Consider the following 13,323-nt stretch of genomic DNA (forward strand, 5'->3'; position numbering starts at 1 on the left):
ATGATGTAATTGTAATATAATATTCTAAAAATATTTTTTTTAACTTACCTATTTTAATACAAGTAAATATCAATAGGTCTAATTTTATGCGAGGTAATCAGGCAAAGAGGCGTAGGTATCAGTATAGTCAAGAGTGCAAAGTTATAAAATGTTTACTCTACCTCCCATCAACACACATAATAATATATAATTTACTAAATATTATAGTTAAATTTTCCCACGTGTATAGACATTTTGTATTTAATTTATTTTATATTGCCATAAAAAATATCTCATATTTGGTGATGGGCGGCAATTTATGATTGGTAACCAGGCGACAAGCGCCCTGGGCGCGGCCCTGGTTAGAGAGCATATTATACGCAACAGGTGGATTAATATTTGAAGAAAGTCATCGTCTTTATATCTACAAAATATCAAGCGTCGTGTTCAAAACTCGTGACTTGATAGGAGAAATTTTATCATACTTTAACAATGTGTTAAGTCGAGTATTATGTTGTTAGCTGATATATTATTAAATAGTAAGTCTACCGTAATAACATTAATTGTCAAATGCTATGTACGTACACTTTATACATATTTAGATATTATATTATGTACCTACAAGGTGAAGTCGGTCACACATAGCATAGCGGTAACGTCGCGTGTCGGCGAACGGTGAATATGGATTCAAATCCCGCCTGGATGAATCAATTAGTTGTTATCAGTGACGTCCCGTGGGGGTAGGCAGAATGAGCGTCGCTCGGGGGCGGCAGTTACTCGAAGGGCGGCAAATCGAGGAGAATCATTTGATAATAATATGTACTATGTAGACATAGTTGGCTACATACATTTAGTAATAACGAAAATGTCTTTCCATTAAAAAAATCACTAGTTGGAAACAAAACGTATTAATTAACATAAGTTTTAGAATGACTGTTTTTCGTCGTTTTCGCGATGTCTAGTTTACTTATGTTGCCCTTCGACGTCCTTGGTAACCAGAAACGATCTGATTTATTAACCAGTACGCACGGAAATTGCATTGGCCGTCGAAACTGAAGATGCACCCCCCTCTTACAGAGCGTCCCACTTACCGCTCTTCGTCCACGATTTAATTTTGTTTTCAAACGTACCTATATATTTTGTTAGTAATGTATCCATACATACACATTTAATAGATATTGGTGTCATGAAAGGATAATAAAAAATATTGTATAAAAAGGGGGCGGCATTTTGGCGCTGCCTACGAGCGGCATTTAGTCTAGGGACGTCACTGGTTGTTATCGAAAGAGTTATCAAATTAGCACTTTAGATGTTTAAAACGTCACAGTAGCCATTTTTTCAAAGTTGACAGTTGTGTTCAGTATTGTTTGGCAAATCATCATGGAAAAAGATACACAATTCTACAGCGTATACAAATTGTTAAAAATGAATGAATCTATTCGAGCGACGTTTCTGGCATTACGTGAAATTTATGGTCAAAATAATCGACATACAGAGCTTGTAATTTAACTGAAAAATTTGAGTTTCTAAGATGTTACCCGTCAAAAATGTAAGCGTACTGCTGAAAATATCGATGTTGTGAATCAAAGTAGGGATGAAAATCCAGAACAATCAATTACACGTCGTTCTCGAGAACATGAACTTGCTTGTGGACTTGTGGCGTGTTACTTATATTAGGTACTTATTACAGATGTTGTTGGTTAGTTTTTTTAAAGTTATTAAGACCTGCCTATACAAAGCCATTATCAATAAAAAATATTCTTCTTTTTATAAAATATTTTTTACTATTAAGTAGAGTACTTATACGTTTTATAACTTTGAACTTTTTTGCACTCTTGACTATAATACTGATACGCCTCTTTGCCTGATCACCTCGCATAAAGTTAGATCAAATGATATTTACTTGTATTAATATATATATATAGTAGTAAATAAATAGACGGATAATATAAGTAAAAAAATATATTTTTAGAATATATTTAATCATTTTCATCATAGAGCCGGAGTGAAAAGTTATAAAGCATAATATGAAGTATATCATACTCTACCTATATACTCTGACTTGGATTAGGCAGAGTTTAATTGAAATCTAAAAACTAACAAACACATTGTAGTCTTAGTTCAATGAAAACAAACACGTTCAACGGATAAGGTTTAGTGTGCACTATTTATGTCAGATCTTAACAACATACCTCCACCCTTCGACACCAATAGCAAATTAGCAAGTGGGAATGTGCGATGCTATTTTTCTTTTGATACGATAATTGTGAGCCCATCCAAAAATTTCTTCACATTCTTTCACCCTCTTCAACCCCCACTGTGTGTAATTATTATATTAGTATCTCGATCAGAAAAATGATCCTGGAACGGCCATTGCCCGGCACACCTTAATAATAGTACTGATGAATTTACGAGAGTGATGAGATATATTTCGAAAAGTATTATTTAAAGACAAACTTCATTCAGCAGGTACATATCGACAGCTGTAAACAAGGTTGCAAATGTAAATAATTCATGACATGGCACAAGTATTATTTATTTTTTAAATTTCCACGGAACGCAGTCGTACAGAAAAAGAAAACAAGGTGAATCGAAAGCCCACAAACATCTTGTCTTTGGTGCGTAACGCCGAAAGTAATCACCGGTAGGTACCAGCTATCTTACGTTTAGAATAAGAAAAAAAGAATTCGGAAATAGATAAACGACCTTGCTATTTTTTATGCAAGGTGGTGGGTGAGTCGGTAACATTTATTACGTTCGACGAACGACACTGATTTCGAGCCCTTGTCCATCACGCGACTCGTAACATCAGTCATCATCGCAAACTGACATTGAATAATATGACATATTTCTAAGACTTGGCCGAGGAGAAGAACCACTAAGAACTAAGTATATCGACGTTAGGTAAGACTGCGAGTTGTTATTTTCCTGTCGGCGAATCGTTCACTTTTGAAGTTCATAATATTATAATATTACATTTTTCGAATCCCGTTTAAACTCAACCATCCAACAAAAATCGCAATGCACAAAACATCGAGGTTTGATTTTTTCGCTACACTCATGGAGACGTTCTTACAAATGAAAATCGAACGTTGCCCACACTCCACACTAATTAGTCTATACCTCATTGGCTGCATATCGTTTAATACCACTACCTACGCCGACCAATGAATGGCTCCGAATACGTTTTGAAGATCCTATATCAGGGTTGGCGAACCCTTTCACGTACGCGTGCCAAGGTTTCCCAAATATTATTTTTCGACTGTCTGACGTGCCGAGCAGTTTTTCATGGAAAAAAAGTGAAAAAGTATGTTTTAAGAATGTTAGAAGTAAGAAGTTACTATTACTTATATATATTAATAACAATTGAGTTATTGAGGTTTTATTTTGCACCGTGTTTCTAGCCGAAGGCATATCTTTTATTCTTTGACTATTTGTTTCATTGTTTTAAAAATTTTCGAAGAGATCATGGAAGCATTTTAACCATGCTTCTTTCATTCCCCATCACTGAACGTTTTTCCATTTTTAGCGATTATGTTTGACGCAAAATAACATTTGTTTACATTTGAATGACTGCCGATAAATTTCATCAGGTTTAGTAGGTAGTTGAATATTTTTATTGTTGGTCTCAAGCATTGTAAATCGATCAAAACTAGAGTGTCGCGGCCAGTGATGCCAACCGTATTATAATTATAGTACAAAACTATAATTTTAATTCCGCGAAAAATGTAATATAATGTAAAGCGATAGAAATAATATAACAATAGGTACATAAATAATTATCCGTGAATTACGTATTTGAGTTCAATACTGGTGAATACTAAAGATAGATTAGATAAACTGAACCAAAGTGGAATTTATGCCAAATATGTTGGACAAACGGGACGTTCTTTTAATACTAGGATCAAAGAACATTTAGCCTGTAGTGTGCCAAAAATGGTAATGAATCTTCATCTTTTGGAAATCATTTAAGTTTAAATAATCACTATTTTAATATTAGTAAAAAATTTAAAATCCTGCATTTGAATGAGAAATCTATAAAATTGGATAAACAGGAAATCCTAGAATTTAATAGGTATAAATTTTTGCCCAATTCTAATTTGTTAAATGATCAATTATGTTTTGTGTCTTCTCCATTATTATACCCTATTTAATATTTGGGATTATTATAACATAACTTTATATATTGTACATTATTTATTATTTTAATTTTTATTTAATTTTGACTCATATTTTGGTTGTATTTGTTTTTGTATTCGATCTCATTTCAATTGATAATATTGTTTATTTTATTGTTTTTTATAAATTTTTATTGTAAATTTTGACTAATCATAATTATTTGTTGATATTAATGTTATTGTAAGTGTAGATTGTTTCATATTTTGTGGTTTGTTAATATTTAAAATAATTTGTTTAATGCCCCTGACGTAGTATGAAATATTAATGTCCAACCTCATTAGTTTTAAATTAATCTGTTATTGGGAAGGTATTATTGGACGGATAATTATTTATGTACCTATTGTTATATTATTTCTATCGCTTTGGATTTTGTTTGATAAATATTGTTTAAAAAAAAAATGTATTCAGTTGAAAATGTCCCTCTGAGGCGGACGAAACCGGTACTAATCTCTTGATTAAAAGTGGAATAAGTACTACAAAAAAAATGCGTTAAAAACAACAATACAATGCAGTTCCACCATGAATTGACAGTTAACAAAATAAAAGAAATAAAAGTAATGATTATTCTCGAAGAGTATTGCATTTATTTACCTGATATTTTTTATACAACATTTTTGTATTTTTTTTTAAATTATTGTAGGTAATTTTTTTCTCTTCAAAATAAAACATTCGTGTGCCATGCAAAATCATCTCGAGTGCCATAGGTTCGCCATCACTGTCCTATATGGTAAATCAATGTAACATATAATTTATTTCTAATTATTCGGAGTATATTTTGTCTCTGTAACTGTATATATACAATATGACTGTGGAAATTTATTCAAATAACAGATGGCAGAATACCACTGAGACCGGGTGACACATTCTTCATCCAGGATTTCAGCGAGCGGTAATTTGTATCCATTTTAATCTGAAATCACATCTGTATCTGAATTAAATACAATAATGCAGTGTCTGAAAATTTTAATACACGGGTTCTCAGATACAGATATTAACGTTTATTTTCAAAGTTTGATTGCTAACCATTCACTCTACGTCACTTATGTTGCAAATATTCATGTCCCGGATTCAGATAGAAATTATTACATATTCATAGAGTGAATCTATGTCAATATTGTCATTAGAACTAAGAAAAACATCGGACAATTGAGATGAGATGAAACTGTTATAAAAATAATTACATCATTGTGATTGTGAATACTTGTCATGCTCATTTTAATCTGTGCATGTCCAAGACAAAATTTAATTGAGTATAACACACACTTTGTATATTCGTATTGTGCAACTGCTAGCATGTTATGAATACCAATTTTAATAATAAAAAAACAGTGACCCAATTTATGCAAAATATGTCAAGCAAACGGAGCAATGTGTATGAAGTCTGTTGAATTTAGCCCCTTGCAAAAATTATTTGGCAAGGAATCTATGACATCATTACTTTTAAAAGTGAGAAATTGATTGAGAGATGTTATTTTTTAATTAATTTTAGTTACACTGAACAGTACTGACATGAATGATGTCACATCATAATACCATACCATTAATAAAGCAGGAACGCTTCAAAGAGGTGGTAGGTATAAGAGACGCATGAGAGATACAGGACGAAAGTTCATACATATTATTATTGAATTGGAAACATGGATGGATAATAACAATATAAATGAAAGATTACAAAAACTTCAAGCTTATCACACAGTGGGCCTCAGGTGTCTTAAAAGACAAGGATGAGTTAATATGGTAAACAGAGAAAGTCATCATTCACGGCTTCAGGTAAATATCGTACACATTCACGAACACCATTTCATTAATTAAGTACGCAAAACTGGAAAACTCTTAAACTATTCAGTGTCTATAATCCAATATACCCCATACAATTGAAATGCATCACGCCAGGATTATCGAATTGTTATTACCTTGGTTATTTAGGTAATTACCTAAAATCTAGGCGCAATACTTTCCACTCACGGTGGATACATTGGAATAAAGGCGCAGAAGCGGCAAACCGGCATGTGACAATATATTATCATGAAAAATTCCATTAGGTTTCTTCCAGTTAGAATTATTAATATTTTGGTTGCTGACCATCTTCACGTTGGTTTGAATTCATTTCAAGCTCGCCCAATGCTCATGACATCATCGATAGCATTCACTCGATCAAAAGATTTTGCCCAGGCCTCAAATAGATTAATATTCAATTGTCAGGCCATCAATTTATTTATTGAGTAAGCATTTTGCTAGATAAAATAAATTGTGTTGACCGCAAATTTTTAATGAGGCCAATATTCAACAGAAATGTTTTGATTTGGACGATTTTAATTGAAGCAATTTATGCAAAGTTGCTATATTCCTATTGTTACCAAAACGATAATACATCATCAAGGCATGTGATTTGTATTGTGTTTGGGTTTAATTTCACCAAATAATTGATTTAAAAAAAAAATATTTTTCGCTGTTTTGTAAATACATAGTGCAAAGGAATACTGTCAGAAAGTCCTAAGCCAAATGGGTAAAAATTAAAACTGTATATGAGGTTGGCTACCTGACTTTCGAGATTCAACAGTCTGAGCTTAATGCTTTCAAAATATTTACTGACGTTAAATATTTAAAAAATCTAGATTACCATGCCATTTTTTGTCGGAGCTCAAGGAGGAATGTGCCATAATACTCTAAGTACCCCTGTGCCGGTATGTAATTAAATTTAATGTGTATAACAGTACAATATTGTATGTGATTTGTTTCTCTTCAATTTTAAGATCTCATTTTACAGGAACCTGATCGTGTAAGAATTGCTTGTCGGTATTAACCATACTACCCCCCCTCTCTAATCTCGCTTCGTGGCTATCTGCCTGTCTAGTGGAAGGCAACCAGCAGTCTAAAAATTACACTATAAATGTTTACCTATATTATCAAGGCATACTAGAACAAAATCATCTTTAAAACAGGAAACTGTAATTTATACACATCATAGCAATAGGTAAATCACTCCACAGTGGCACCGTTGGTATGGTAAAAGCAATTCACAGTTATATTGGTAACGATTGTGAGCATTGAAACATGCATTGTAGCAAAGAATACCAATACACACGAAAATAGCATTCGGTGCCACTGTAGAATGATTTACCTATACATATTTTTAAATAGTTGGCATATTGTAGTGGCGAAGAGAGAACACTAAACTTTGTCATTCATACTTATTTGTATTTATTGAACTAATAATACAAATAATTTGTATTATTGCAATTCGAGTGCTTAAAGTCAGACAACGCTATCTACAAAAAAGTGTTTTTTTTTTTTTTTGAGATAACGTTATTTTACATTTATGGCTACATGATAGTCAAACAATGTTATGTCAATCTTTTCTAATTTCTTATTAAATCGCCAGTAAAGTTTAACACTAACTACATAAGTTACCCTTGTTTTCATATTTTTTTAAACTATCCCTATAAATTTTAACATCATCATAAGCAAGATAAATGTACAATACACAATAAATTATAAAATATTAACATTAGGTTTTAAATAAACATTTCCCTTGTTGAGTTACAAAAATCTAAAATAACGATTTTTGGCTCTCCTGTAAAGTTGCACTTTTGTAGATAGTGTTGTTTGACACTAAGCCCTCGAATTATTGCAGATGGTATTGGATAGTTTTTAAAAATCAACAAATCGGAGTTTAAATAAGAAATTCATGCGTAATCCAAGATATTTTAGACTTTTAGAGTAATTATATATAGGGATTATAATATACTAATAATATACCTATCATATTTTTCTATAATCTAAGCCTATTATTTTAAAACAATATATTCCGAATTAAATTCAGATACTTATCTGCAATCACAAATCACTCTACAAAACCACCACATTAGCCAAGAAGTTTTTTTTAATGGACTATACTGATATATTTATGGACCAGAGTACTTGGGCTTATCGTGGAAAGTTGGATATCTTTGAAATTAAGAATGGTTTTCGTAGCTGTATGTGATGAAGATAGCACATAACGAAGAAGGTACAACCACTAACTACACATGTTGTACAACGATCCCACTGTTGTCACCCAGACCATGTCTTACGGATAGAAGACACAATCATCCAAGATAGTTGTTGTCGTCAATACACCGATTAATTATAGACTAATGATTTTTTTAACCATACCCGTCAGTATAGCAAAGGGAGAAAGATCATTTACCATACTGAAAATATTTCAAAAACTAAATGGACTCAACGCTAAACATATTATTCCAGATAGCGCATACTTTAAAATTTAGATATTCACACCATCTAAGAATAGCATTAGAAGCTTCTTAATGCAAGAGATTTATTTTATGATTATTTACTATTACTTAATTATACTTAATACATAGGAAGTGGTGATAGGACTGAAAAAAGGGATAATATTGCACACATCCCATGGTAGGTATACATATTGATTGTAAAAACGAAGTGAATTGCCAGTGTGATAAGTAAATTACACATACTGATCTTGTCGAAAAATATTTAGATATGTGGAGATAAATTATTAATGTTATTGCACAATATTGCTACATTCAAGTTACAACTTCTTACCTACTATAGGGTTATTTTAAATAACTAAACACATACCTATGTAGGAATACTTGAACGATGAATACCTATTGTACTCTATTGTAGATTCGTTTGAAAATGGAACAGAGAATCCAGAATCAACATCAACCTAATCATATTTTATATTATATAGACAGAAATAAGAATGATGTTTTGACTCACCCACTAGATATAGCCGAATTCTGTGATAATGCTTCAGCAAAAATAAATTCTTGGCTGCTTGGTGAACTCGTTTTCGTGTCTGGTTCTCCTGGACTCACATCACTAACAGGAGAATCGTCGATTTTCAAATAATTACTGTCACGGTCGGCTGTTTCTAAATCATCAATAGAGGAATTCACCTCAAATGATTCATCAGCGGTAATATTGATGTTATTTTCTGACGGCAAAGCGGCCTCCGAAGCCACCAGGATAAATAAAGCACAACTGAAAAAGCAAAAAGTCATTTACATTTGACACAACATACACACATAGGGTTAAAATATACTATAGTTATAATACGGTTTTGTTTTATACCTTGACAGAACTGTGGTTAACATAAGCCATTTGTAGATAGATTTCAGTTCAGGCTTCATGTTAATGACGATTTTATCGACCACTTCAATACCATTTTTTAGTAAACAAACTCAAAAAATCCCAGACGAAATACTTCGGACATAAAATACGCGAAAAACTACAACTGACGTGTACTTCATTCTTGTTGTGCTATTAAATTGCCAGATCACAAAATGTCCCGTTCCAAAATTTTTTGCACAATAACGGTAAACCCAAAATAAAAATAAAAATATCTTATTAATAAGTTTTAAACATACTATTATAATTTCGATGTTTTTATTATTTTGCCTGTAGTGTATCAAAACCTTAAAATAGATTTATTTCATTGATATTTATTATTGCGTAGGTAGGTTTGTTTATTTTATAACTTTACTTTTATTGTCTATTATTTAATCGAAATCAAAGATAGTTTTTTTATGCTGTGAACACTAGCACTGGGTATTATCGATAGGACACGTCGGAACGTAAACAATTTAAATTTACGAAAAATAATTGTACTACCAGTCATGGAATCATTATATGCAGTACCTTATAATGTGCTGGAAATACCAAATATCAAAATTAAAAAGCCTTCATGGCTTCAACAACCATCGGCCATGGCGATGTTCTCTTTCGTCTTGGTATCATACTTCTTAGTGACAGGAGGTTAGTTTATCATACCGGTATTTTTTAATCTTAACTTTGTATCTCCAATCACATCGACACGTCTTCGGTTAAAACTGTACCATTTCATTAATTCAATGATAACTGTTAATTAAATGTGACTAGCCTCAGCCTTGTCTAATAAAATTTTAATAGTTTGTACTTGCTACGTATGTCTGACGATTCTTTTCCAATGTCAGTGGAATAATCTCGATTTTCTTCTACAGGAGTTCATGCGCATTTGTTTAAATAAAAATATGAATAATCGTTGTGCATATTAAAACAAGTGCCCACCACAATATACCTATGTTATTTGAACATAAAATAAATCATAATATTTCATGTCCAGTTCATCCTATCAGAGAAGCTTTATCTGAATTTGGTGCTGAATAGACAGTCCCAGATTTACATATTACTTTAAATACTTGTAAATATACATTACCTACCTACTCTATATCATCAAAAAAATACTTGGAAAGCAGCCAGTAATTAAACAATAATCATGTTGTTTTAGGTGTCAAAATACCACTGCCACAGAAACGACAGTATTAATTAAATTTCGCCATTGGCCATCGCTACACTTGCGTCTGTCTTCGACTGGTAGAATCAGGTTTATTATTCAAACACAATTAACATTTAAAAATGTGAAATTTGGGGCTTTTTTCTTTTTTTTTTGATATGACTATCCTATTATGTTTACCAAATGTTCGACTCCAGAATAGGTATGTAGACAAAATACGAATTCTATTAATTAGTCTTTTTACAGACATACTTATACATCTATATCATTTTCAATACATTCATAAATTGCTAGAAGGTTATTGATTTTATGCTATACCGCTAGGTATCTTCAGGAACGCCTTGAAATATGAATCTATGGGGGTTTCTTTTGGTAAAAAAATGAGTAGTATCACGGTGGAGGTGCCATTGAGAAAAGGCAAAGACATTGTGTGGGTTACTATTTATATGGATCAGTAGCAAATGGTGGAGGTAGGCTGTTAAGATCCGTCATAAAATGTGCACATTAAAATTTGTTAGTCATACGTAGAGGCGGGTCTAGCGGTAAGCGGACTAAGCGGTCGCGTGGGGCCCCGAGATCTTGGAGTGTCTTTAAAGAATTGTCTTAGAGACGTATTTTGATAATTTCTGATCATTTTTTGATAATCTCTGTGATGGGTGCAGTTCATCATTTACTTTATTATGGTCTCGCTACTAAACAGTGGAATGCGAACTATTGAAAGGATCTATCCTACTGAAGTCATAGAAAATTTCATCAATAATTTCCGAGAAGAATATGAAAAAGTTGAAAAACAGGCAACTGATTTATCAGGATTATCCTTGAACGATGAATATAGACAAACTCGCAGACAACAAAAAAGAAAAATGTTTATTGATGAAAATAAAGAAGTCGGATATGAATTTACAACTAGAGAAGATTTCAAAGTAAATTCATTTTATGTCATATTATGTGATAAGACCAAGGCAGAACTATCGCAAAGAACACAAACATATGAAATAGTTATAGAGCCTTTTCGAATATTTTTTGATCGGAATCTATCAATGGAAGAAAAAAAGAATGTGATAAAAAAGTTGATGGATAATTACAAAGAGGACATTGATGTTTGTACTTTTGAAGATGAATTTGACCGTTTTTCAATATTTCTTAGAGAAAACAAGGACACTATTAAAATCACACCAGACATCGGGCCAACAAAGAAATGTCTTGCGTCAGGTGATAGATCGTTTTCTGTTTTAAAGCATGTAAAAAATTATTTGAGAAGTACCTACTATGGGAGAAGAAAGATTAAATAGTATGGCCATTTTATATAGAGAAAGAAATTTAAAACCGAATTGACACTGCCAAAATAATTGACGAATTTGCAAGAAATAAGACGAAAATTTATTTAAAAAATACTTATGTTTTTTTTATTTCATTTCTATTAGGTACCTTTGTTATATTTTATGTTAATAAATTAATGAGAGTTTCTTGTATAAAACATAATAGTTTTGGTATATTTTGGGCGACATGACAAAATTGTGCACACTTATTTGTTTTCGTTGGATTAATAATACATATTACACATATTAATTGTCTGTTCATTTTTTTGAATTCATTAACCAATAGATAAAAAATATTATTCTGTCTATAAAATATCCAAAGTTATGTAGGTATGATTTCATTGCGTTACTTTAAATAATTTATAGACAGACGAGTATTTTTTCACTATTATCTATTATGGTTTGGTTTTGCAGGGTTTAATTGAGTTTTAAAATCTAACCAACACCATCTGTAAATTGTAGTCTTATTTCAATGAAAACAAATACATATTATGACTGCCAAAGTGTGCACCATTTATAGCGGATCTTAACAGCCCACCTCCACCCTTCGCCACAGATACAGATACACTTATGGTATCTGTCAAATCTGCCTCAATCCGTTACTTAACAGAAACAAACTAGCTTAGAAATTCAAGATATAGCCACTCAATTACATCTTCTGCTTCTTGGTGATCGAAAATTTTAGACTATTATTCTCTTCGATAAAAACACTCATGAATATTTTATATCGTTACATGTAACTAATGCAGAATGATGCTGTATTAGATACACTTGATGTTGCAAGGGATTGGAAGTGTTTCTTATTGACTGTTAATTCTTTTTTTTTTACAGGAATAATATTTGATGTCATCGTAGAACCTCCTAGCGTAGGATCGACAACAGATGAACATGGACATTCGAGACCCGTTGCCTTCATGCCGAACCGAGTCAATGGCCAGTACATCATGGAAGGACTGGCTTCCAGTTTCTTATTCTCCATGGGAGGGTTAGGCTTCATCATCCTGGATAGAACTCATAACCCGTCCACCCCTAAGCTGAATAGAATACTCTTAATATCCGTGGGCTTCCTCTGTATTCTAGTTTCATTCTTCACAACGTGGATATTTATGCGTATGAAGTTGCCTGGGTATTTACAGGCTTAGATATTTCATTTGTTAATTCTTAAATGAAAGTTTTATATGCATGTTCATGTCACAATTTACTTTTAAAGCTTCAGTATGTAATAAGTACACTATTGTAAGTTATTTTCAAAGGTTTGAGTCTAAACAAAAACTGCGAATAGAACGAGGTATTGTGTGGTGCGTAATTGCAATATTAATACATAATTTTTAGTTTATACTCAGACTATGTCATTTTTTTAAATCACCAATTGATTTGTTAACATCACTTGAAAGATGTCGCCAAACTTTATTTACTACTCTTTTGTAAAAAGAAATATACTTACTCAAATAAATGTGTTGCATTTGAAACATTTTTTGTGTTATACAATGTTCCCTGTAAGGTGCGCGAGCACACCTACCAAAATGTGTCCGCACACATGTATTC

The 13,323-nt window shown here is 32.1% G+C and overlaps 2 protein-coding genes across 2 annotated transcripts in view; one reads left to right on the forward strand and one right to left on the reverse strand.

The window, feature by feature from the left end:
• LOC147066505 (SUN domain-containing ossification factor-like) overlaps window positions 1-9,446 on the reverse strand; it is an 86,278-nt gene extending 76,832 nt beyond the window's left edge. The window contains exons 1-2 of the mRNA XM_085955827.1: window positions 9,259-9,446; window positions 8,905-9,168 (exon numbers count right to left, since the gene is read on the reverse strand). Of these exons, the coding sequence (XP_085811953.1) occupies window positions 8,905-9,168; window positions 9,259-9,317 (323 nt within the window). The 5' untranslated portion in view covers window positions 9,318-9,446. The remainder of the gene's footprint in view (window positions 1-8,904; window positions 9,169-9,258) is intronic.
• A 274-nt stretch (window positions 9,447-9,720) lies between these two features.
• On the forward strand, window positions 9,721-13,251 carry LOC147066507 (oligosaccharyltransferase complex subunit ostc-A). Its single transcript, XM_085955228.1, has 2 exons — window positions 9,721-9,942; window positions 12,610-13,251. Exons 1-2 carry the CDS (start codon window positions 9,804-9,806, stop codon window positions 12,918-12,920), a joined length of 450 nt encoding a protein of 149 aa, XP_085811354.1. The 5' UTR covers window positions 9,721-9,803; the 3' UTR covers window positions 12,921-13,251.
• The last annotated feature ends 72 nt before the right edge of the window (window positions 13,252-13,323 follow it).

This window comes from Rhyacophila brunnea, unplaced genomic scaffold, assembly GCF_057557595.1.
Source record: "Rhyacophila brunnea isolate RB1 unplaced genomic scaffold, BYU_Rbru_1.0 scaffold_5, whole genome shotgun sequence".
In the NCBI taxonomy this organism is placed as follows: domain Eukaryota; kingdom Metazoa; phylum Arthropoda; class Insecta; order Trichoptera; family Rhyacophilidae; genus Rhyacophila; species Rhyacophila brunnea.